The sequence below is a fragment of the Leptinotarsa decemlineata genome, unplaced genomic scaffold, assembly GCF_025532065.1.
Source record: "Leptinotarsa decemlineata unplaced genomic scaffold, Ldec_3_MD MMD2_tig00026340_RagTag_RagTag, whole genome shotgun sequence".
NCBI classification, from domain to species: domain Eukaryota; kingdom Metazoa; phylum Arthropoda; class Insecta; order Coleoptera; family Chrysomelidae; genus Leptinotarsa; species Leptinotarsa decemlineata.
The window spans coordinates 4,583,208-4,609,693 of record NW_027412694.1 but is presented as its reverse complement, the minus strand read 5'-3'; the positions used below and the strand labels follow the sequence as shown (position 1 = coordinate 4,609,693).

Sequence of the window (26,486 nt, the reverse complement as noted above, 5' to 3'; positions counted from 1 at the left end):
ATAGGAGAGCAAGATTTCTTCCTTTCGAGATAATGTTTTTCACTTTGAAATTTTTATTTTTACTGTGCAGTAACAAAGGCTATCTAATGTAGATCATAAAAAAATGCTTTTTTATATGAAAAAATTGAAAATATAAGGAAAGATATATTGAATGTGCCCAGTCATATTTTAGGAGAACACAGAAATTGTTCATCATACTTCTGCAATGAAAAGTCGAATGCAAACTCAATAATAACTGATATGAAGCTTGCAGGTGAGTGAAATTCGTTCATCAAGATAAGATTGAAATTTAATTATAATATTCAAATTGAAACATTGATGGTATGTGAATTGTATACTTATCATTTTCTTTCAGCTTTATACGAAATAATGATAGTCCCAGTCAAATATCTTGCTACGCAGTTGTCCTGAAAATCTAGAGAAGAAAATTGGATTGAATAATTTAGGAAACACTTGCTACATGAATAGCATTTTACAAGTGTTGTTCATGAGGAAGAATTCCAACTACGATGTTTTAATGATGAACGAGAACGGGAATGTTTCCTGCTTATTCATCAAACTCAAACACCTGTTCATGCAGCTGCACGATATTGCGACTCATCTTTGTTGTCAGCAAAAATTTCGGCAAGTGGTAAGTTGAAATCTATTATAAATACGACTAATTCAATTTACTTTATATAGACAGGGACACATATACGCGGTGGCGGTAGCGGTGGCGGTGGAGTACGCGGTGGCGTTCAGACGTAACATGTACAATCAAATATGCCGTTGCACACTTGTCGTAACATGTCTACGGCCAGAGCGGTACGGCAGCGTTCTAATGGGCGGTGGCGGTGAAACATGGGCTGTTGAGTTCGACCGCTATTGAAACGCGTACCGCTCGCAAAAATGTCTATAATTGAAGAAAGTGTTACTGAAAAAATTATAGAACATGTAAAGAAATGCAGGGTGTTATGGGTGTTATATGATTTATCTCATCCTCATTTCAAAAATATTCGGATTAAGAATAAAGCATGGGACGAAATGGCAAAAAGTTTAAATGTTGAAGGCATGGATGGTAAGTATGAAAATATTAGTGTTATTGTGTATTGGTAATTTATTATGTTGTTATGTTATGTCAATATAACTCACTGTTTAGTAACATTAAACACTACAAGCTATTGAAATAATCAACAAATTGATCACGTAAATAAAAAGCATAATTAGTTGCTCTTCGTCTGTCAGCTGGCAAATTATTTAATCCCTGCACTGGTCTTGGATCATATTCAGTTAGATGATGAAAATGTTCGTCTACATTCTTTGATCGTAGAAAATTGTGGAGAACACAAGTAGCTTTCACAATACTTATTGCAGTTGGAACTTTCATTTCTAGAGGGCTAAAAAATAGCCGCCACTTTAGAGCCAAAATTCCAAAAGCGTTTTCCACGACTCGACGAGCTCAGCATAGGAGGTAATTAAATTTTTCTTTTCTGGCGTCCTGGCGTACTTGTCGATAAGGAAATGGTCTCATTAAGTACGAGCTTAATGTAAAAGCTTCGTCACCAACTAAGACAGAAGGAAGTGGCTCATCCTTCCCAGGCAAAAGTTTAGTGGCAGGAATGTTAAAGGTTCCAGTTTCAAATTTTCTACCCATATTTGAAGCTTCAAAAATACCACCATCACTATTTTTTCCATAGGCTCCGACATCGATGGAAATGAATTTATAGTACGGATCCACAATTGCCCTTAACACTATCGAAATTTTTTTTAAAAACAATAATGTAGGGATCCACTGTTTTTAGGGCACTTTATAGTTACATGTTTGCCGTCTATACTTCCTAGGCAGTTAGGAAAGTTCCATATATCCTTAAAACCGGAAATTGAAGTTTCCCAAATTTCTGTAGTGGGTTCTGGCATATAAATTGGTTGCAGTCTTGTCCAAATTGCGCAACATACTTCTTCAACAATTTTTGAAACCGTAGAAAATCCCATTCGGAAACTGTGTCCAATGGTTTTATATGAATCTCCTGTTGCTAAAAATCTGAAACAAAATATTTTTTTTTGTTTGCAGGGGAACATACTAAAAAGAAGTGGAAAAACTTACGCGATAATTATACCAAACATCTTAGATCAGAAAAAACGACAACTGGACAGAAAGCATCAGTAATTTGTCGTTATAAGAAGTGGCCATGGGCTCAAGAAATGATATACCTATTAGAGTGAACTCAAGAAGAGTCGCCAGCTGATTCACCAGTCAATTCTTTAGAAATACCAAATGACGACAACTCAGTTACTAATGACTACGAAGTGGAATTGCTCAACGTACAGAAACAGCAGACATAGAACAATTACCCACACCTCAAACTAGCAGAAAAAGGAAGGTTACTAAAGTCACACCCTCTTCACAACCAACTGGTACTGAGAAAATATTAAGTTACCTTCAAAAAAGGTCGATGGTAGCAGAGTGCGATGAAATAGACAAAATATTTTTGGGCTGTGCCGCAGCTGTGAGGAAATTATCTGTTCGAAGACAAACAATGATAAAATTTGGTATTGCTAAGATGATTATGGAAAACGAATTGGAACAGCAAAAGGAAATCCCAACTTCGTCTGTATGCAATATTTCAAACTCGAATGCGCATTCATTGTCGGTCATGAGTTCTCCAGAATATTCGTATCATGTTCCAAATGTTCCAAATACTGAAACAGTAACCTCACAATCACTATCAGCCACTACTACTTGGTATGAAAATTTTGACAACAGTAATATTTGACTTAAATTTATTTGTTTTCTAACTTTTGTTGCTGGGTTTCTACGTTTCTTCTGTTATTGTGTACTACGTTCCTGGCCAGTATTCAGAATTTTTTTTGTGTTCTTACGTATTTTTGATATTCAACATAAATATACTACGATAAGCACTATTTATTTTTTTCTGCGTTTGATTTCACTACTACCTAGTCAACAGTAGCATCTTAGAAGTAAATTTAAAACTACAAACTTAATTTGAAAGTCTTATACACATTGGATTTTTATATTTGTATGTTGCATTCTCAAATATAACTGCGCTAAATCGTGAAACGTGTTCTTTTTATTTCAAAAAACTCAAATTATTTTTAAATCATCGACTCTTGATTTCATTTTATTTCAAATGAATGTACTGACCTTAAGGTTACTGCAAGCCGCTCTGCAGGTTCTATTGGTTCCCTGAATTTACTGTGTTGTTTTCTTATATCATTCTCTATACGTGCTAATATTTCATCAAAGCATTCAAAATTCATTCGAAAATAAATATAAAACCGTTTCTCATTCGTAGCTCTTATATAACGTGTGGAATTTTCCTTCCTGAAGACGCGTCTGATTTATTTCATGAACCCATTGGTTTTTCCTAAGATAACATTAAGAAAATTCAATTTTTCATCCAACACATTTGAACAAAACGTACCTTCGGTTCCTCTGATGGAGCAACTCCCGTTGTTCTTCTTCATTGGCGGCTGCCAAAAGTAATACTTCCTCTTCCAAATCCATAGGATGGATAAGTATACCTACCCAATATTATTCACAAATGGATGTTTTGAGAGACTATACCGCATGAGCGACCGCATTGCTACCGCTCATGTATGTGTTTAGTGATTACCGCCACCGCCACCGCTGTCGCCACCGCTACCGCCACCGCGTATATGTGTCCCTGCCTTATATCAGCGTGTACTAGGTATCTAAAATTAAAGAAAAGCAGGTTAAGTAATCACTTTTCATTCTGTGCAAGAAATAGTTATAAAATCATATTGTGTGATACGTTGCTGTATTCACAATGAAAAATGGAGTCGTATACAGGGTATACTTTAAGTTTCGGCCCATATAAAAATATAAAGTTGATGTTTTCTGAAAACCAAACGTCGCAAAAACATTTTTCTTACGTTATCGTGTAGTCTTTAAAAAGTGGCCATGGCAAAGTGCTATTTGTTTTACTGCTATTCGTTTTACATTTCCTTTGAAAATGAAGCTAGGAGAACGAAATACTCAAATTCCGATTTTTCTCGGATATCTCCGAAACTAATCGGAATATTAAAACCTACTAAATTGAATATTATTGGGCACATAAATGCGCTACTTTTTTATAATTCAATCGACCCCGTATCTCTTACTGTTTCCGATATTCCCATGATGTTCATTCTTATCTAGGAAACAGTGTATAGATGGGTAATAGTAATATTAATAGTAATATTTTTATTCGTCTTTAGAAACACAAGGTTTATAGACATGTCAAAACAAGTGGCGCAATTAAAATAAGGCTATATACATCTTAAGATTCCACAATCAATGGTGGTCATGAATTGAGAAATAAAAAATACGAATACATACTCATTAAAACAAATCAACATACTCATTAAAACAAATTACATTACATGATGGAATTTGAGAATTAGACGGTAATCACAAGGTATTCTGTTCATCAAGTATGTCTTTCAGCAGAGGAAGGCGTTTCCTTGTTTGAATATTTAGAGATATGTTTTTCACTTCGAAGGATACTTTGACAACTTACCGGTTAGAGCATCGATGTAGAATACCACTGATCTGGTGGGATTGCCTTCTTTATGGAGCCTAATCAAACCGTACATCTCTGGAGGTTGGCGATTTATACACGTTGTTTTCCTAGTAATCCAGGATATGGGAAACAGCAGTGAATGATTTTGTGAGGTCTTTCTTCAGAAAGGTAACATCTAATGTGTCCACAGTGTTCTACATTTTGGAATGGTACTCAATTTTTTATACGCATCGATACTGCCAAATTTGTCTGCCTTTGTGAAGATCGCTGAAACTAGTTGATGGTACAACTCTTCACTGTGTCTACTGATTTGTGTCTATGGCAAGTAGGGTTGTTTATTATGTTGAAGTTGTTTACGATGATTAATTTCGTTTTGTACTCCTATGACCTCTTCATTGTGGTAGTTGTTTTGAAAGGTGAATGTGGGTCCTTTCTCTGAAATTCTAATTTATTCCTGATCAAATTCCGTACCTATCGAATAGGTTGAGAAATTTCGGATGAAATTTGTAATACGGAAAATGAGCTTCTAGTTCCTTCTGCACAGTCTTCTGTTTGTTACTAGGCTAGAGATTCAATTTTTGAGTTTGTATATTAATTTCAGATATTTCACTCACTTCTTCTGCTATTTTGAACTCTAGGCAGTCGAATTCTACAATATAGAGGATGTATCTCAATCATTCCTGTACCAATGTTCGGTGTTATTTGATATTATCTCGTGCTCTATTCGTGCAACTATTCTTTTCTTTCAACCACATATTTTCAATTCTCTGTTAGATTCTGAGTGCGGTGTGATTTTGGATGCAGAAATTGAACTTTATATATTTTGGTGTGACCTATAGTTTAGCACATTCCTTGTTAGACATCAAGTTCAGTAACATTTTCTTGTACTCCATTTGTAATCTGCGGTATCATGAACAAGTTATATCCCCTAGTCGAGCAAAGCTAATGACATTATACTGCAGATTACAAATAAAGTACAAGTGTCCCTAAACCTGATGTTTAACAAAAAGTGTGCTGAATTACAGATAATACCAAATTATATGTAGTTCAAATATTCTGTCCCAGGTCCCAGAATCAAGTCATACTCAGAATCCAACGGATAATTGAAAATATGTGGTTAGAAGAAACATTACGCTGCTCGTATAAAGCACGAAATGACATCAAATTATACCTAAAATGCATAATAGCAAAAAGAGTGAGTACCTTATCTGAAGTGAAAAGTGAAATAAATAACAAACTTAAGAAAAAGATCTCTAATCTAGTTAACGAACATAAGATAACCCAGAAGGAAAGAGAAGCTCACTTTTCGGATTACAAATTTTATCCAAAATTTGTCATCCTATTCAATAGGAATCTCGATCAGAAAAAAAAATTGAGAAAGGAAGCAAGGTCACTCCTCAAAACAACAACGACAATATGATAAACAACCCCACTTGCCATACACACAAGTCAGCATACACTACTTGTAGAGATATACCACCATCAACTAGTTCCAGTAGAGTTAAGGAAATGGTAGAGAATATCAAAAAAGAAGAACAACGACAAACTCATATTTCCAAAGGCAAAGTGAACATATCGAATACCATTCAAAATGCAGAATATTGGGGACACATGAGATGTTACCTTCTGGGAAAAAGATCCTGAGATCAAGAGGACCTTAAAAGACGAATTATAGTTTGGGTTTCTCAAATGAAGTATTGATGATTCAAGTAACATTTTTGTTATTTCAGGTATCTATTGCAGTTACCTAAAGGATATTGACCATATCTGTACAATTATAAATTTGAAAGTTTGTGAGGATGAATGTATGCATGGTTATTTGCGGCTCTTTAAGTATTTAATATAGATAAATCTTGTCTTATACACTAAGTAATTCGGAGGAATCGTTTGAAAGTTATCATGCTACGAATAACTTGACGCAATACAGTAAGCCATTACGCGTCGCGTCTACTGAAAGACGACGGGGTACGATGCGCGGGGGTAAAGGGGAGGTCTGAGCATCGCTGAGAACGCGACCCGTACGCGGGCAGACGTCGTTGATGGTGGTATTAATTTTGCGAATTTCTTTATGCGTAACATAATTCGATTCTCAAAGTGCAGTTGGCATATTTTTTTAGTTATTTCATTTTCAAAGTGAGAAAATAAATAACTAGCTGTTGCCCGCTCTTATATTAACGTAGGTAAAGCCAAAGCTACTGAACCTAGAATCTTGAAATATGCAGGTAGGTTCTTTGTATAGCGTGAATAAGCATGAAGAATGGGAATCAGGAATTTCCACCCCAAGGGGAAAACAGGGGTTCAATGATTGTGTTGAATTTCGTCAGTTTTGAAGTTGGAAACCTGGAGTTTTGAGTAATAGTAAAATATTGTAATCATTTGTTTGTAATGGTCTGTCTCGAAACTTGATTTAACAAACCAAATTCTACGCGGGCTAAGCCGCGAGCAACAACTAATCATTGTATATTCAAGGACTTGTTTGTTAAACTGCGTCAGTTTACTTGAAAATGGTTCAAAAAACCGAAATCGATTGTAACAACTGAAATTCTTGATAGAAATCAGACGAAAGTTATTTTTTCTATCCCATATCGTTATTTATGAATGCCATGAATATAGTGTTGGATTGGAATAAAAAACTGATACATATTATTGAAACTCGTTTCTGTCATTTTTTTTGTCAGGTGATGATCTAAAAGAAATATTGACACCTTTTAAATACCTGTAAAATAAGTTCAGATTGTGAACAAAATTCCTGTTACTATTCGACAGTTTTTCATAAGACTCCCCTTCAATTTATACGAAAGAAAAGGTTCTTTTGAAAGCATCTGAATATATTCACGTACTATCATCGTGACATGAGAAGTTTTGTCTTTCCCGATAACAAAATACCATTATTTTGTGAATGGAATAAGTACTTCTCGTCTTCGTTAGGTGTTAATGAGGTGATGAGATGAACGTCTTATTCCAAAACTTCAATTTCACAACGAATGTTTGGGATACCTACAAACTTAATAGATAAAAGTTATTTTCGTTAATTCAGTTTTAATATGAAAGTTCATGTGAAAAATAGTTGTTTTAAGGGGGCTTTCTCTGTCAGTTCGTATCTAAATGTTTCTATACATATATCTGTAAAGAGTTTATTTTGAACTTGACCATTTTCTCCTTCCCTTTGAAAGTTTTCCACATTTCCGGTATGAAGATAGAGAAGTAGAGAGCCGAAAAAGCATTTCTGTCAAAAATTATCTCTTTAAAGAGTACACCTCTTTCAATTCAAGGAAAACCACTTTTTTGTAGAATGGATTGTCTTTTTCATATAAATTTGTATTTTTGACAATGATGACGGATGTGTTCCATTAGAAGTAGAAGCTTTGTTAAGTTCAATGTTCCAAACTCAAGAATTGCTCTTTTCGTCTAATTTTCACCAACCAAGTTGAACATACATATAGAATTTTAATTTTCATGTATTTTATCATAAGTGTCTACAAATTTTGATATTAAATTCAACCCTAGATTCTTACCAAGATACTCATATTGGAAAAACATTAATTCCATTATTTTCAGAATTGATGGTAATAAATCAATTTCTTTCAATGGTTACAATGATGATTTCAAAATAGCGGTTCAATAACTAATCTATGAATGTCTTCACCTAGAAAATGCGAATTGTTATAAAATCCGAACGAAACTACGCCCAAAAAATTCCATCAATTAATATTATTATCATTATTCAATTAATAGGGGTCATCGCTCACGTTTTTTATCGTTTTACTTCACCAAAATTTCTAGCAGAATGTATGCAATAATTACATCCCACAACAAAAAAAATGACAATTATAATTGAAGGGATTGCCACCTCATTTAGAGAGACGACCTTGCATCCTTGAATTTTCGACCAGAAGATGTTCCTTTTGGCGAGAAAGGAATTTAAAAGAGACTGTATCCGGTTGGTAAAAAAAATATAGTTCAGGTGGACTGTTTCAAATTGGTCACACTGTATATAGATAAGAATTTGTATACTAAATTATTTGAATTTGATCGATACACTTTTCCTAACTTGTAATTGAACTTCTTAAAATAGGTTGTTATTAATGAACGTTGTAATAATGAAAAATAGGACTGAATACAAATCCAATAGATAGTGCTTGAAGCAGTTCGAAAATAATTATAACTCAAAGTATCTATTCATTGTTATCGAAATGTAATGAACTGTGGAAAAACGAATTTGCCACAATTGACGTATGGCATATATCAATCAAATAAATGATATATTTGTTTGTTCATCGTGAAGAATAGTCTCACCTTTTTATTGGTTTTATATTCTTGAAATACTTCATTAACTCAAACTGGTGGGAAACGGTAAAAATGTAAGTTTGGATTTTGAAAGCTATCTAGAAAGTTATTATATAATAATTTTTTAGCGTATTTCTGATATTTTAGGATTGTTGAAGATTTGGTAGTAAGTCAAGAAATATTCCTACTTTTAGAACCTCTAATTAGAACATCGAGGATTTTTGGAATCTTTCCTGTTGTTTTGAAAAGAAACGGAAATAGATTAATTCTGCATTGCTCATATCTATTTGGAATATACAGTTATATATTATCTATAACACTTGGTAAGTGATAGTAATTAGAAGTGAGTAGCTCGGTATATAACCATAAGAGCTGAAATAGTAGGAGTTACACATACATTGTAATTTAAATTCACTGAAGTCGCTTCTGAAAGAATGAACACACTCAGTTGATTAATAAATTCAAACATGAACCTTATTCATTTGCCTGTATGATGAAATGTTCATACAATGATGATTCGTACAAATTCGTTACATATAGGGGTGCTGATGCAACCCAGAAATTTCTCTCCAAAATCAAACATGATTTGAAAATTATACACAGTGGCCATTTTTTTATTGAAATTGTATTGATAACAATAAGAGTAAGAAGGTCGGTGGAATGAAAAAAAATAGCATTCATGGAAACACTGCCAAGTGGTTCAAACAAATCGAGAATATCAGGCCGGTTATCATTAGTCATAAGAGAATCGGATTTTGTCATGTTCTTTTTTTTCACTTTATTAAAAAATTATAGGAAATGTTACAGGCATTTTCCATTCGATAGTTGATTCTCCCCAATTTGACGTAATCAGATTTCGAATCCAACGTTTTGTACTCTCTGGCCACTCTCAACCTTATTTTTTCGATTCGGATCTGCATATTTTATGACACTTTTCGAAATAACTTCTCACGCATAATTCAACGATATATCATAGAATGTCATTCAAAGTTGATCATCATATGAGTTCAACCCTTATCAAAATGTCTTTGGTTCGAATTTATGTTAAACTTATCTTCAGTTCAGTTAACAACGTGCAATACATTTCAATAAAAAAATATCTGCTCAATAGCCCCTGGTTCCAACAAGAAGGGTGTGGTCCAAACAACTTAAGAATAGTCACAGATTATTTAAATCGACTATTCTTGATTAATGGATTGAAACAAGAGTTCCAGTGGCATGGGCAGCCATATCTCCAGATTTGAATCCGCAGAATTTTTATTTGTGGGGATATTTCAAAAACAAAATTCATGACACTACGAATCTGACAATAGAGATTTTTCGCAAAAAGATTGAGAATGCAAGGAGATGAACTCCTCAGATTCTGATTTGAGCCCACCTGACCTGACAAAAGCAATTGTCAGTTATTTTGATTTGCAGAGGTCTCAATGTTGAAAACTTCATCCATCAACTTGTCCTGTAAGTGATTACTGCGACTTTTATGTGAGCCTGAGTCTGAACTCTAAAAATTGAATCATAGGAAAAGTTCTCTCGAAACGTAAAATAAACTATTCAGTTATTTGAATATTACTGGAGCTTCATTCTAACACCAAACGCTTATGTGTTTCAATCATCTTCAAGAGGAAGATTGAACTAAATCCACATTCAATGTGGTCCCTATTTATACCATAGATAACTCTGCAAAGTATCTATGGAATAAATCGTGCCTTTTCTACTGGTCAGGTAAATCTGATAACTAAAAATACTTATTTCAATAAGCTGTATAGTAAACTATTAGGAATTGGTCCACCACCGTTATTTATATATTACATATCAATATGTTGACCTATATCTGAGCCCTTATAGGCATCTAGATGTCTGTTGTTGTTTACTTGCCTAACTAATCTTTCCATCAGGAAAAATGTGTCGGAAGTTCTTACAACAAGATATCCCCAGTAATATGTACTAGATATAGGTATCTAGATGCCTGTTGTTGTTAACTTGCCTAACTAATTTCTAACGAACTGAAGTCTATGGAATAGTTTTGTTGCACAACATGATGGGCGACTGTTTATTTTTCTGGTCTTTTATATTTTAGGTGTGCTAACTGTTCCTTATATTCTATTTGAATAGACATTTTTGTCTGTCCATAATATTTTGCAACGCAGTCCATACATTCAATTTTGTGAACTCCAGACTTTTCCGAATTCTTGACTTTGTCCATTGGATTTCCTAAAAAACTCTGCAGTGTATAACTTGTTTGAAAAATCACTTCAAAACCTAGTTCTTCGAAAATCTTCGAAAATTCTTCGTGTATTGAAACAAGTCATACACTACATAGCCTTTTAAGAAATCTGAAGGACAAAGTCGAAAATTTAAGAAAGTCTGGAATTAACGAAATTAAATGTAAGGACTGCGATGCGAAATATCATGGACAGACAAAAAGATCTATTAGAATAAAATATTGAAGGACCACATAGCACATCTATAATATGGAACACCAGAAAAATTAGCAGTCACTCATCATTTTTTGCAACAAAACCATTCCATAGAATAACGATTGTGAACCAATACCTGATAGTTCACTATATAGCTTGTTGAAATAAGTGTTTTTAGTTATCAGTTTCACCAGACTAGTGGATGAGGACACATTGCAAGGACAATGTATGTTGACTTAGTTTAGTCTTCTTCTTGAACTTACTGACTGAAACACGTGTTTTATTGGAGACTCACGATTTGTTGTTGGGATGAAAACCCAATAATATTCATTACTTTACCAAAGGTTCGAAATCAAATATTATTCTCCCTGCCACAGTTAAGTTTAACTCAACGTATCTATTTTTAATTATTCGTTTTCAGCGATAACAACTGTTACAGGCATTGTAAAAGACATAGAGAAAGATCCATCAGAATCTTTAAAAATGAAAGACAAAAAAACTAGATTCGTTGCCTGTTGCGATATAACCATTGTTACATTAGTGGTAATTTATGGTGTTGTGTCGCTTCCATTGAGAATGAAGAAGTTTTGGAGTTTAATAATCTGCTTAAATCAGGTTAGTATAATAAATTTTTGAATTCTAAAGAATTTCTTTGCTGAGAAAATATCAACAATTTCATGTTACAGGCAAATGAAATAATACCTCTGGAGAATTTGGTGAAATTATTGAAATCATCGCGATATATTTTGGGAATGGTACTAACTGTAGCTCTTGGTATTCTCGGAGGCGATTTGATTTTATGGCTCATCCACTCACAGAAAATTGGAATTAATCCTGTCGTTTATATCGAATATTACCTACCTTTCTATTTAAACTATATGGTGGTTATTATGCATGGCTTGTTTTATTGGCACTTGATATTCTTCATAAAAATTAGAATATCGTTACTGAACAAAAGCCTTATAGCTATGAAAAAATCTATGTGCATGAACTGTTCTTTTAATTCCCGAGACATGATATCTGAAATAAATGCTGGTGAGTTTGTGAGGCTGTACCAACACCCTTCCAGGATACACAGTAAGTAAATTCGGTATTACTCAGTTTGAATGAGCGAAAACTTCCTATTATCTAATCAAATATTTTAATTTTGGGGCATTCAAGTGAACATTTTATGACATTCAACGTGCCCTAATTAAAATAATAACTAACAGTGATAGTGTTCCTAAAGTAGGAATTTTTCATCGTCCTCCTTCAGAATTTTGTATTGTTTCGAATATTGATAGTTTTTGAGTTTTTAATGAAATTGAGATTTCAACTAAAAACTTAAAGCCTTTTCTCCATTTTCGAATAGATAAAGCAACTTGGAAGAATTTGGGACACACTATCATGACAAACTGAAAATGAAAAGTGTTTTCAAGAAAAGAAATGAGTATTGATATCGGTGTGATGCAATACATCCTCAAACTCTTGAAAATGTTCAATGAAGACTCCAAGAGACCTCTCTAGTACTTACATAACTATGTTTTGCAATGTCGTGTGCATTATTATTTGATTTTTGGGGATCTAAATGAAAATAGGAGATAAAAAGTTTACTGGCGTCACTAAAAAAACATATTGGATTTCTGTTTTTTTTCGGTAAGGTCGTTGATATTCAATAAAAAACTGGAAAGAAAATGTAGAGCCTTGAAAAAACAACATTATTGGTGAAGGCATTCAGAAGACAAATCAATGACACATTTTTGAGAATTTCTATTTCCAATTACCTAGCAGCTGCATTTAAAAATGTCCTCTCTTGTGAAGAATTCATTACACTTTCTCGCGTTTTGGAGGGATTCTAAGTCATAAAATTGAGCAATTAGTTTTGAAGTAGAAGGCCTGCGTACAAATGTTTCTTCACATGAAAACAACAAAGATTATCGAGAGGAGGCATACCGATGAATGAGATTGTCAATGGAGTGAATAGAGTAAATAAAGTAAATAGAGTGAATAGAGTGAAAAGTCATCGACCAAAAAAAGAAAACGCCTTTTTAGAGTCACAAAATCATTCCAGCGATACCGTAACATTTCAATGCCACATCTGTAGAACTATTCATCTTTTGCCTCAAATAGACCTACGTCACCTACCGGTGAGCATTTTTTTAAGGTCTGCGAATAGCTAGTAGTCGTTAGAAACCAAATCTGGGGAATACGGTGGATGTGGGAGCAATTCGAAGTTCAATTCATGTGATTTTGCCATTGTTTCAATTGATATGTGACACGGTTCTTTGTCTTGAAAAAACACTTTCAATTTCGGCTTTCAAACGCTTCAATAACGTTATATAATATTCACTGCTGTTGGTATTTCCTTTCTCAAGGTAGTCGATAGATATAACACCAAGCATATCCCAAAATACCTCAGCCATAAACTTTTCATCCAATTGTTGTGCTTTCGGGCGCTTTAGACGAGATTCACCAGTTGCTCTCCACTCAGATAACGATCGTTTCGATTCCGATTATGAAAATAGTTGTGTTAGAAAAAACAATATATTCGATAGAAAAACATATTTTGCTGTTGATAGAAAGATTATGAGTGATTAAAAGCAAATTCTCAGCAACCAATTGTGATGTTGATAGAAAAACGTTTTTAGAAAAATTTTGCAACTGCTAATAATAATGATTAATATTTAAAGATAGTGAAATCAAAAGCCTAAACCTTTCTTTTCCATCATTTGGAAATTTCGAAAATGTATATACTTTTTTTCAGTTCAAAAACTAGAAGCTCTGATGAAATTAGAAGGAAAAATTATGGAATCAGTAGATATCGTAAATGGTTCAATGGAATTTGGTTTACCCGTAAGTATAACAGTAGTCTTATTTAAATTTTTTCAAAACAAAACTCTTGTCAGAATATCTAGTTTGGAAAATTATTTGTTGAAATCGAATGAAGAATAGAAAAGGATATATTTGAATTGAATTTATAATTAGTTCTTTAAACATTTGTTATAGAATTGAATCAAATATCATCAATAGAAATGCTTGACAATACAGTGCACGAAAGAAATTTTTGTATAATTCAATCTTTTCATGAAAGTAGTTGTTACGTGAGGAGTTTCCTTCCAGTTTATATCTGAAAGTAACTTCTATGCATCATCTATATATCTTTGTAAAGAATTTATTTCGAAATGAATTGCTTTTTTTCTTTTTTTGAAAGATTCTACAATTGTTTATATAAAGATGAAGAAGTAGAATGCCAACACTTCACTTCCTATTTGAGAATGTAGTAATATATAATACATTTCTACAACTGTTCTATGTGTTTTCTAAAGTGTGTGGTATCAATCTAGTATTTTCAGCCGATGATCAAAGCTTGGTGATTCATTATCCACCATATATACCTAACCATCCCATATGATAATAATAATAATGACAATAATATTCATTAGAACTATTCGTTCTCCACCCTTAGGCTCATACAAGCTAATGAGCCTGATGAAGTCCTTCTCGACCACCACAGAAAGACGATGCTTGTCGTGGAGTTTTCAGTTCCTGGCGAGACGAATATCGTCCGAAAAGAGGAGGAAAAATGTATAAAATATCGAGATTTTCTCTTCAAACTCCGCAGACTCTATCCAGATCACTCTATCAAGATAGATATTCTGATTATTGGAGTCCTTGGTGGAATGATGCCCTCTCTACTTTGGGGGATAGGGCCTGACCAGCGCATACTGCAATAATAATAATAATAATAATAAAAGCAGAGATGGCCACTGACACCCTTGGACTTGGTAAGTTACACCACTTACCTGAGCAACTTTGTGCAAAACCGGCTCGGCAACCCAGGAGCACCCGGATAGTAGAACACAATCCTCCCTCCGGTGCCGGCCGTGAGTCCACAGAGCTAACCAGCCAGTAGACCCGAAACCTGATCGAGAAAGGGGCTCCGACAATCGACCCGCTCCGAGGGGTCAGAGGCAAGGTGATGGGGCACATAACGATGATTTGCCTACCGTTGACAACCCTAGCAATGCCAACGGGCGCATGAGATAAGTGATAGTCTTATGCATTACTACGATAGTAATGAGCCCGCGCGAAGAGGATACATGGCGAGATTGCATGCTCTGCTCAGGACTATATAGCTCCTTCTCAGCCTGCTAACAAAGTGGTAGAAGTAACAGTTCTACCACCCTCATCTAAACGATGAGGCTGACATCTGGCAAATCAACACCGCCGTATGTAGCGTCATCCAATCGCTTTCCGAATCGAAAGGACGAAATCCCGGCCCTGCGATTCGGAAGATTGAAAGGCGTGTACACAAGATGGAGGCTAAGATCACGTCGGCGAGACAACACGCGTCGCATATCCAATGTGTGATGGATTACAGGGCAGCCAACAGACCTTTCACGCCCGCAGTGTAGCAAATAGTCGCCAAACTACGATGTATCAATCACACTTTGAGTCAAGGCGTGCTGCTGACCTCCCAACAGCACTGCCTTGATAGGATACGAATGCTAGTGGTTGTTTAGAAGTCACTAGTGAAGCGAGCGAAAAGTATCGCGGAAAATATTAGGTTTCGGCACTCTTACGGTATTGACGAGACACCGGTGTTGCCCTACGACCCGGGGATATTGAATCCGTTGTGGGAAACGAGAAGTGCCGCTATTAATTAGAAGCTATTAATTCTCCACCCTCAGGCTCATACAAGCTAATAAGCCTGATGGAGTCCTTCTCAACCACCAGAGCAAAACAATATTTATCGTGTAGTTTTCCGCTCCTGGCGAGACGAATACCATCCGAAAAGGGGGCGTCAACAACTATTATTGCTAATGAACTGCTTGGTCAATTTTGAAAATGTCCTGGAGAACATTCATTTCCTAATACCAACTACTTTGAGATAGTTATTCGAAATCAAGTGTTCTTCACTATATTTCGCTTCTCTGCCCTTGGCTGAGATCAAAATATCTGTTCTCATTGTATAAATTTGTTATTTTGTAAATATTGAGAAAAATATGTTTCTGCTTTTAGTTACTTAATCACTTACATATAAAAAACATTTGCGAAGCTGTGAGACTTTCATATTATTTCATGTATATTCATATTGATGCTTCTCGTAAAGTGCAGGTACTTTTATTTCAATGAAATGTGTTCACCTGTCAAAACTTGAACTTAAAAAATTCGAGGAATGTAGAGGTTTTCACGATCAATTTAGGAAAATCCACGAAGATTTGGAAATTGATAATGGCGACAAGTTCCAATATTTACTTTATTCCACTGAGCAATAATTTGTTGCGAGGGAGTTGATGGAAAGTTTTCCACATTCAGGAGATAACAACGAGAAAGCCACAAATCAGTTATAATCTAGGTTTGTTAGGGATGAACTTCTAATTGGAATATTTGTCAGAGCACTTCTAAATCTTGTTTCTGAACAACAGTCAATAATGCAGACAGCAGGTATGTCTAACTTAAATGACAAACTTGAAATGCTACTTAGAGCTCTTGAAAGTTTAGGGACGAAATCGTGATTTAGTATCTAAAAATAAGTTACTTAATGAACCCACTAGTTTATTCAAATCTTCTATTGGGTTTTGCCGAAGTTGAGAGTGTAGAATGCATGAAGTTAGCACGCACCCATTTCAAGCAGGAAAAAAAAAACAGGAAAAGTACACGAAACGAACAAGGGTAAATCTCATGAACTCAATACCGTTGCTTCAATTTTCACCTCACAGGAAAAGGAAAGTGGGAAAGCTCATTACAGCATATTCTACGAAAAATCTTACATGATCAACGATTGTTTGAAAGCAGAAAAAGGGATTTAGTTTTAAAAAGGAATTGTTGTTTTGGCTGCTTTAGACTAAATCATCAACAAATATTGTCGTTTATTCATCAAACGTTTATTATGTTGGAAAACATTTTCCAATTATGTGTACAGAATCACTTCCAAATGGTTCATTGGTAAATTTTAAATCGAATGATACTTCAATATATCGTTGGACTGGAAATATTCCATACAAGTAACACTCCATTGTGAAATTTTCACTGGATAGTTTACAAAACCGCAACACCTGTTTCGCTATACAAAAGCTTCCCCAGGCGTGTTCACAATAAGTAAACTCTATTTAATTAGTGCCCCAGATGATATATTAATTTGAATTATGTTCTTTCTAATTATTGACTAATAACTTTTCCAGAGTTCAGGTGATAACGTTTAAAAAATTTAAGAACTATAAAAAAAACTACCTCCTTAGAGTAAAGGTATGAACTTATTGAGAATTGAAACATTACAAAAAAATTCACCAATGCATTGAATACACATCAAATAAACTAATTACTAATTTCCACATTGAAAGACTGATTGAACTAGAGAGTGAATTTTCAGAAAATTCGAATCTATTTTTTTTCTGACAGTAGTATATTCAATAGTATGTGGAGCAAACAGTTGAATGCTGCTACTTTAGGCTGATAGGGATGTGTCGAGGGATTATGTATAACAATGTCCGTATGAGTTAGTGAAAATACTTATATTTCCAATGAATTGATGGATATAGTCGTTATGCGTGTTAGGAATTAATTATGAAGAAAAGGGAATTGAAACTTTCTATATTTTTCACCACTTTTATTTGTAACTAACGTTCCTCCAGTTTCGTCCTATAAAGGCATTTTCAAACTTATAATGTATAACTTTACTGTGTAAATTTAACTGTCCGAGAAATTTCTTATTGCCTTGTGTGTGAGGTTGGAATCTACCAATCTCTACGCACACAATTCAATAGCATCGATTTCCGCTGGAAATACAGTCGCATAGATCCCTAGGCAGGTTGATATTTCTGTCCAGTTTCATACTTGATAATGGAGTTAAACCCGAAACCGGTCGTATAAATAAAATTAACTAGTGGTGATTAGACGAATTGTCAAAAATTTTTGCTACAAAATTCCCGAACAACAAGAGGTATTACAAATACACAATTTACAGTTCCCTCAATGTATAAAACTTTGACTCAAAAATCAGTTTATTTTTATGGACCCGAATTATATAACCTTCTCCCAAATAATATAAAAGAATCAAAAAGTGCCATACGATTCAAAAAAGAAGTAAAATAATTTTTAATGGAAAATTGCAATATTTTCAATATATTCTAAGTGAACAATAATCTCCCAATTACTAACCCTCACAAAAACATCCATAGGTTGTAAACTATACGCCTGTTTTAAACAGGAACATTATTCTATCAATTGTTTCACTCCTCTAATATCCAAGCATTATGAAAGCCTAAGATGTATATAAAACAAGTAAATCGGACACATTCTATGTACAACTAATCTTATCACTGATCCACGATATATTGTTAGAATAGGAATATGATCTTTCAAAAAATAACTTTCAGAAGACAGGCATTAAGTTGCCTAACTGAAACTGGAAGGATCATATTAAACAAAATGTGAAAAAAAATATTAAACAAAATGTAAAAATGTATTTCCAATTACCTGAATTGAATAAATTGAAAATTGAATTGAATTTGCTCTTCTGAAGTTCCGTCTAGCGCGGGGTATTGATCTTACTAAGGGGATTGTATAACCAATTTTAATAATGACTGGGCAGTGTTGGCTGTTCGGGAAGTCTGATAGGATCTTCGTGATGCTGCTAGTGGAAGGTTGTTTCAGTCGCTGGTTACAAAACAGAGGTCCGGGTTATAATCTTATCTCCAAGCGGTCGAGCGGAAAGTGTCCAGATCCTTTGCATATTATGCACTTCTGCCCAGTTTACTGAGGAATCGCCATTTTCATCATTTGATCTATATTTCCACTGCTCGTGATGGCTGTTGAAGTCACTAACATATGGAGATGGGTGTGGGTGAATTTCAAGAACGTGTGCAGGCGATGTGGTGGCAGGGGACTGGTAGATATTGATGACTGAGATTCCCCTTATTCTGGAATAGGAATATAAGGAAGACATTGAATACTTCCGGTCATTACGTGAGCTGCTGTGACAAAACTCTTCAGAATTGGATAAACAAACTAGGATTCATATATAAATGATAAACAAACGTCAAGCAGTTCTGGAAAGCAGAAGAATAGTGGAATTGCGTAACAAATACTTAGAACAAATAACTAAATATAGACAAGAATAACGGCAAATTTTCTATTTGGACGAAACTTGGTATGACACTCACGACACAGTTATGAAAGGGTGGAATGATGGTTCGAGAATGTGTACGCCTAACATAGCTACAAAAAAAGGATCTCGACTAATCATTGTGCATTGCGGAGGAAGTAAAGGATGGGTTCCGAATTCTTGTATGTGGCAAAAAACTTGAGGACTGCAATGTGGACTATCATAAGAAAATGGAAGCTAATATTTTCGAGGAATTGTTTGAAAACACATTGATCCCAAATTTGGATGCGAATAGTGTAATAGTTCTTGAGACAACGCTTCCTAACATTCGCGACAGCTCATCAAAGTAGCGAATAAAAATTCGAGGAAAGATGAAATACAGAGTTTTTCAATGGATAAGAATTCGTATTTTGAAGATAACTATATCAAAAAACAACTACTTGAAGTTTTACAGACAAAAACATTTGAAAAAGTGTATGCCCTTGAGAGTATTGCTGAAAAATATGGACACACTATATTGAAACTTCTCCCCTATTTTTTGTTTTCAATCCCATCGAAATGATTTCGGGAAAATTGAAGCAAAGCATCAGGCGTAAAAATAATTTTCCAAAATTTGATAAGACGGTGATAGAGCTTTTTGAAGGAGAAGTATCTACTATTACCGAAGAAGACTGGCAGAAAAGGATTGAAAAAGTAATTTCAGTTGAAAAAGACTATATAGAGATTGGACACTTCCATATAAATGGTGGAAATAAATTCATTATTGATTTAAATGACGACAGTGATAGTGAAACTAAGAATATGGAAGAGGAATTATCAAAAGCTTTCGAAGAAAGTTAGTGAAGTGTTTTTGAAACGATCGATTGTATATATATATATATATATATATATATATATATATATATATATATATATATATATATATATATATATATAGTAAGAAGCGGTTCGAACAGGGTCAACCGACTTCGAACACGTTACAGCACACCTAGATAATGACAAATTAGATTTTGTCGAAACGTTGGTGAAATTAAAGATAATATCACATACACGGATCAAATACCCGAAAAACCAAATACGAAGGTTATCGAGTGTCTTGATATAGATAAAGGAGTTTTTAATCGGAAGTGTTATAAATACGAAGGTTATCGAGTGTCTTGATATAGATAAAGGATAACATTTCCTGGACCCGGATGTCACGCAGGTAGCTATAGTTGCCTCCGTGGTGATTTTGATAGTTTTCTTGTAAACACAAGATCTATTAAGTGAAACCACAAATGTGCGGCTGGTGGCTCCGTGCATTTGTATTTCTTTCTTCTGGTAACCAAGTGTTGCCCATCCTTACACTTGGCTGCCCCATACTGATGATGGGCCAAAAGCCCGAAACACGTGTCTATGGTTTGCTATGTCCGATTAAAAACTCCTTTATATATATATATATATATATATATATATATATATATATATATATATATATATATATATATATATATATATATATATATATATATATATATATATATATATATGGTAAAATGGATTAACAGGGTCTTTCAGTCAAAAAATCAAACTCTGCTTTACTTTGCCAAGCTTTCGCTTCTAATGGGAAGCTTCTTCAGGGCAGTAAAAATGAGTGAAAAACAATAAATTGAATATATAAATTGACGTAAAAGTTAACATGTATACGATTTTTTTTGTGGGTTATACATGTTAACTTTTACGTCAATTTATATCTTCAATTTATTGTTTTTCACTCATTTTTACTGCCCTGAAGAAGCTTCCCATTAGAATACATATATACATATATACCGTTCTTGATTATATATATATATATATATATATATATATATATATATATATATTTATATATATATATATATATATATATATATATATATATATATATATATATATATATATATATATATATATACACGGTATTTCAGAATTCGACGGACAAACTTATACCACGTCATTCCTCTTGCAAAATGATGAAAAATGAGGTAGGACATGTGTGTCCGGAAATGAGCCGTTTCAGAAATACAGGGAGTTGAAGTTGCAAAATAAAAAGACCCTTTTCGTCGAAGCTCCCGGACTAAAAGGAATAAATTAATGAAACTCAGCAAATCGATTACGAGCTAGAATGTGCTTCCTCCAGTGGTATGTTTGCTTCAGTATCAGTAGCCAGTGGCGTTCCAGCGGGGTAATAGCTTATATTTCCCCCCTTATTTTTTACGCCACTGACTTTATATCCACAACCGTCTTTTTTTTGAATTCCTTGATCAATTTTACGTAAAAACCAAATAAACATTCACTATGAAAAAACCAGTAGTTTTCGAGAAAAATTGAGTTGAACTGATAGGTGCCTAGGTTACATTTTCGATCTATATGTATATATTTATATATATATATATATATATATATATATATATATATATATATATATATATATATATATATATATATATATATATATATATATATATATAAATCAAGAATGAAATAATTCGTGGACACAACACTCAAAAAATAGAGGCAAACCGCGGACACGTGTTTCTGGCTATTGGCCTCATCAGCGCGGTGCAGCCAAGTGTAAAGATGGGCAACACTTGTTTGCTGAAAGCAGGAAACAACACATACGCACGGAGTCCATCACCAGAAGATGGCAAATGAGACTTTGCCGAAACGTTGTGAAAATAATCCTTATGGGGAGAAAATACACAGAACACGGAGCGAAACCCGAGAAAACAGCTCATCATACTTTATCCGTGAGAATCTTCGAGTCAACATATATATATATATATATATATATATATATATATATATATATATATATATATATATATATATATATATATTAAATTGGATAATGTTAGCGACTGGAGAAATGTATGGTAAAATGGATTAACAGGGTCTCTCAGTCAAAAAATCAAAAATCAAACTCTGCTTTACTTTGCCAAGCTTTCGCTTCTAATGGGAAGCTTCTTCAGGGCAGTAAAAATGAGTGAAAAACAATAAATTGAAGATAGAATTGACATAAAAGTTAACATGTATACGATTTTTTTTGTGTTAACTTTTATGTTAATTCTATCTTCAATTTATATATATATATATATATATATATATATATATATATATATATATATATATATATATATATATATATATATGTTTCGGAAGTAAATCAGCAACATTGACATAATTTATATTTTAAATTATTTTGGCATGTATCAGGGACGTTTAAAAATAAACAAACCAGAGAAAAAACTACAAGATAGTATGAAAAATTAACTTCAATCAAATTATTTTCGTGAAGGGGGATTGAAATGAAATGAATTCTTTATAGACATTATATATTTTTCAGATGATCGTGTTAAGTTGTCTACTCCACCTCATATTTACTCCTTATTTTCTGCAAACATCGAAGAATAGTAATTCACCCATTTGGATAATGTACTTAATATTGATAATAGGACACATAGGACGACTTTTTATCCTTGTTGAACCTTGCCAGTCCTGTATCAGAGAGGTAAATGAAGAGTAGCTTATTATTAATGATCCAAATACAAAACCCTTGTCATCAATCTATTTATTTATTTATTTATTCAACGGCAATGAAAATTTACAAAAACATATTTAACAAAGTGTGAGAAACTACAAAGTATTTTCAAATGCTCATGTCTGATGTCCACATTACAATTAACAAATTTACAAAATATTTAGCCAAGTGTGAAATACAAAATATTAATTAATTCCTATGGCTAGTGACTGAAGTACTGTACTGAAAGTACTGAAAGATGGAACAATTCTGGTACTTATAAGAAAAAAAATGTAACAAATCTGGTACTTACAAAGAAAATGGTAAGGTAAAGAAAAGCTTCGAAAACGCTATAGCCTTTTCAATTGATTTTTAAAGACCTGAAGTGATATACATTAAAAAGATCTAAGTTATTATGATACTGATTTCCCAGCTTCAGAATACGACAAATCGGACTGTTGGTATGGAAAAAATTTATATGAAAAATGTCACGATTTCCCGTATTTTTTTGTTTGATATAAAAAATTATTAGTTGAAGTAGTTTTGGGCAGTTTATGTCACTATTTATTTATTTGAGGAGGAAACTCAAGTTCATAGAAATTACCCTATCTTCTAATGATTTCCTATTTAACTTGATTAAGAGTTGACTGTACTCATATTCATTTCGTTGAATACCAACGTAAAAAGCACAATTCCTTAAGAATTTATTTTGAACATTCTCAATCAAATCGTATTTACATTATAGTATGGGTGCCATATAACTGAACAATATTCAAGAATGGATCTTACGAAAGAACAATATGATTTTTTTTTGTTTTAATTGAAAAATCAGTAGAAATTCTCAACACAAAACCTAGCATTTTGGGGCTTTTTGCCACAATTTCTGATACTGATTTCTGATTTTACTCCCAGATCGCGAATAAATGTTTCTCTTTTAAGAGCTATATTATCAATGTATATTCACAGAATATTGGACTTCCAATTTTTGCGAACGTAATGATTTGGCACTCATCAATGTTTATCTCTAATAAATTATTTGTACACCACATGGAAAAGGCTTCAAGATCTTTTCGAAATACTTCAGCATCTTCTCGGAAAATAATTGCTTGACAAGGTTTGAGATCATCAGCAAACATGATTAATTCTGAATATTTGGAAACAAACTCTATGTCCGATACAAATAAGTTGAACAGCAGTGGGCCCATATGGGATCCCTGCGGTACCCCTAATGAGGTACCGTATTTTACAGACACTAACAGTTCTATCAGTTAAGAAGCTATTGATTACTTGCAAAACATTCACGCCTATACCAAGCGCTTGAATTTTAGATATAAGCAAGCCGTGGTTGACTATATCAAAGGTTTTGGAAAAGTCAGTATAGACATAGTCAACTTGTAGACTCTTCTCAAGATTTTCAGTTAAGTAGTTTGTTTGAAGAGAAAGATTGGTACAAGTGGATTTACCTTCTGAGAACCCGTGTTGTTTGTTGGGAATTGAGTAAAGACTCACAGTCCCAGGAAAGTTTCTTTGTAAGCATAGAATCAAATATATCAGCCTTCTCTGACTGATTGCAAACTGCTCTATAATTATTAATATTTTTCTTATCTCCTTGTTTATGTATTGGTTTCAGGAAGCCAAGTTTCCAATTTCATGTCATTTCTCAGTATAGTTGGGAGTAGCATAGCATGTTATTTGTCTGTTCGAGCACATACTTGTGGTGTAATTCCTACAGATTCTATGGGTGAAAATTTGAACTAGAATACAGTTTTGAATCCCACCCGAAGAAGAGAGAGAATTGATGCTTTTGGGAAGTATGACATTAGCCCAGGTAGAAAAAAGATCCTCATGATTTCCCCAATAGGTTTAACCTACAATTCGCTTTATATTACTCAACCATTAAAGTCGCGATTGTTCTTTAAGGTCAAATAAATATCACCGTATATAACGCCCTTTCAGAGGACATCGAAATCATCCAGAAAAAATGGGCATCTTCAAACCCACTAGTGAGATGTGCTCCTGAATATCAGATAACAACTGAAAACTATTATCTCTTAAAGAAAATGGCTTATGAGATGATGATTATAAACATAAAACTCTGTAGTGGAATTATTTCCATTGCGAACCCCAATCCAATAGCGGCTTCTAAATGATACTGGAGCCTTCCAAACTCTGGTAGCTTTTGGTTGCCTTTCCAGTGGAAGCTCAGAAGTGAGGTCATTATCACAGCTCATATCGGCTTGTTGATGAAGGCTCTGAAATTGAATAATGTCATTTTTGGATTGAGAGAGTTATCTTTGGGCAGCTACTACCAGTGTTCCATCTAGTTGAAAAACTGAGAATTATTAACATTGAAAAAAATACTTCGACGGCTTCTTAGGAACAAATAATGACGAAATTATTCATTCATAGTTCCGATCCATCATTTCATTTATAAAATTACTCGCAACGTAAATCAATCAAATTTTGAGCATAAACTATAATGAATCTCAAACGATATTGAATATTAATTTCACTCCTAGAATTGAAATATTTTTTTATTTTTATAGAAAAAGAAAACCACAATAATCCTTTGTCAATTACTTAGATGCGAATTCGAGAGGCCAGTTAAAATAATGGTAAGAATTTTGATATCGATGTTTTTCTGAAAATTAATATTTTAAACTTTTTCAGATATCGTCATTCATATTACGAATCAGTCAATTCAGACTACAATTTTCTTCTTGCGGATATTTCAAGATCAACAGAGCTCTGATAATAAAAGTACGAACATTTTATGCAAATTAAAGTGAATTCAGTTATTTTTTTCAGGTGGCTGGCTCAGTTACCACTTATTTGGTGATACTCTTTCAGTTCAACTACTAAGAGCCAAGTTAAATACCATTCTCAACTAAAGAACCGTATCCCAAAGCTTTGAAAAGAACTTTCCATTACTTGAAATGAATGATGTTTCAAATTCAAAAATAATAAAAGGATATTAGTTAAATATCGTTGGTATGTTTTGTCTATGCAGAGTAGAGTGTACTTGATTAAATACTGAGAGTAAAAAGAAAAAAAAAATTAAATGACTTCCAATAATAATAAAAATTCGAACCTATATTTCATTCATGATCATCAAAAATCACAATTTGTAGTTTTCACGCAATCTCCCTCAATGCAATCTATGATCCGGATTAGAAACGTCTTTTCCTAATCTGTTCAAAAGTATTTTACATGTATATTCAGTATGTTGAAAAATAAATCAGGATTGGATTGGCTGAAAAAATCCTTACCAGACTCTGATTTTCTATAAATTCAAAAATGATTTGTTTTACATTACAATTTTTATTGAAAGAACAAATTTCGTTCCAATTGAAAGTTATGAAATATACAAACGTTGGCAGGTATAAACAGGTAAGTCGATACCATACTCTTTTTCTCAATAGTAAAAAGTGATGAATGCTGATTATAAACGCACAACGCCAATGGAGTGCTTGAACAAAATTTTGTAATTTTGTTTTGATTTGTCATAAAGGATATATACTAGTTTATAATATTTTACTGGATCCACTTTTTTTTGGATCGCAAACAAAATATTTCATGGCCGTTTGAGTCTCTTTGAACCTGGGTATTTATTAAAACATCTATGTTGAAAGTAC

General features: G+C 33.5%; 1 protein-coding gene across 2 annotated transcripts; it reads left to right on the top strand.

The window, feature by feature from the left end:
* Nucleotides 1-136: 136 nt before the first annotated feature.
* On the top strand, nucleotides 137-25,913 carry LOC111505866 (gustatory receptor for sugar taste 43a). Of its 2 annotated transcripts, none has more exons than XM_074183574.1 (9): nucleotides 137-631; nucleotides 8,958-9,133; nucleotides 11,649-11,842; nucleotides 11,914-12,304; nucleotides 13,971-14,059; nucleotides 22,678-22,842; nucleotides 25,398-25,466; nucleotides 25,522-25,611; nucleotides 25,660-25,913. In XM_074183574.1, exons 1-9 carry the CDS (start codon nucleotides 537-539, stop codon nucleotides 25,711-25,713), a joined length of 1,323 nt encoding a protein of 440 aa, XP_074039675.1. In that variant the 5' UTR covers nucleotides 137-536; the 3' UTR covers nucleotides 25,714-25,913. The 2 variants fall into 2 exon arrangements, with proteins under 2 accessions (XP_074039675.1, XP_074039676.1); XM_074183575.1 differs by lacking the exon at nucleotides 137-631 and adding an exon at nucleotides 8,767-8,884.
* Nucleotides 25,914-26,486: the final 573 nt, after the last annotated feature.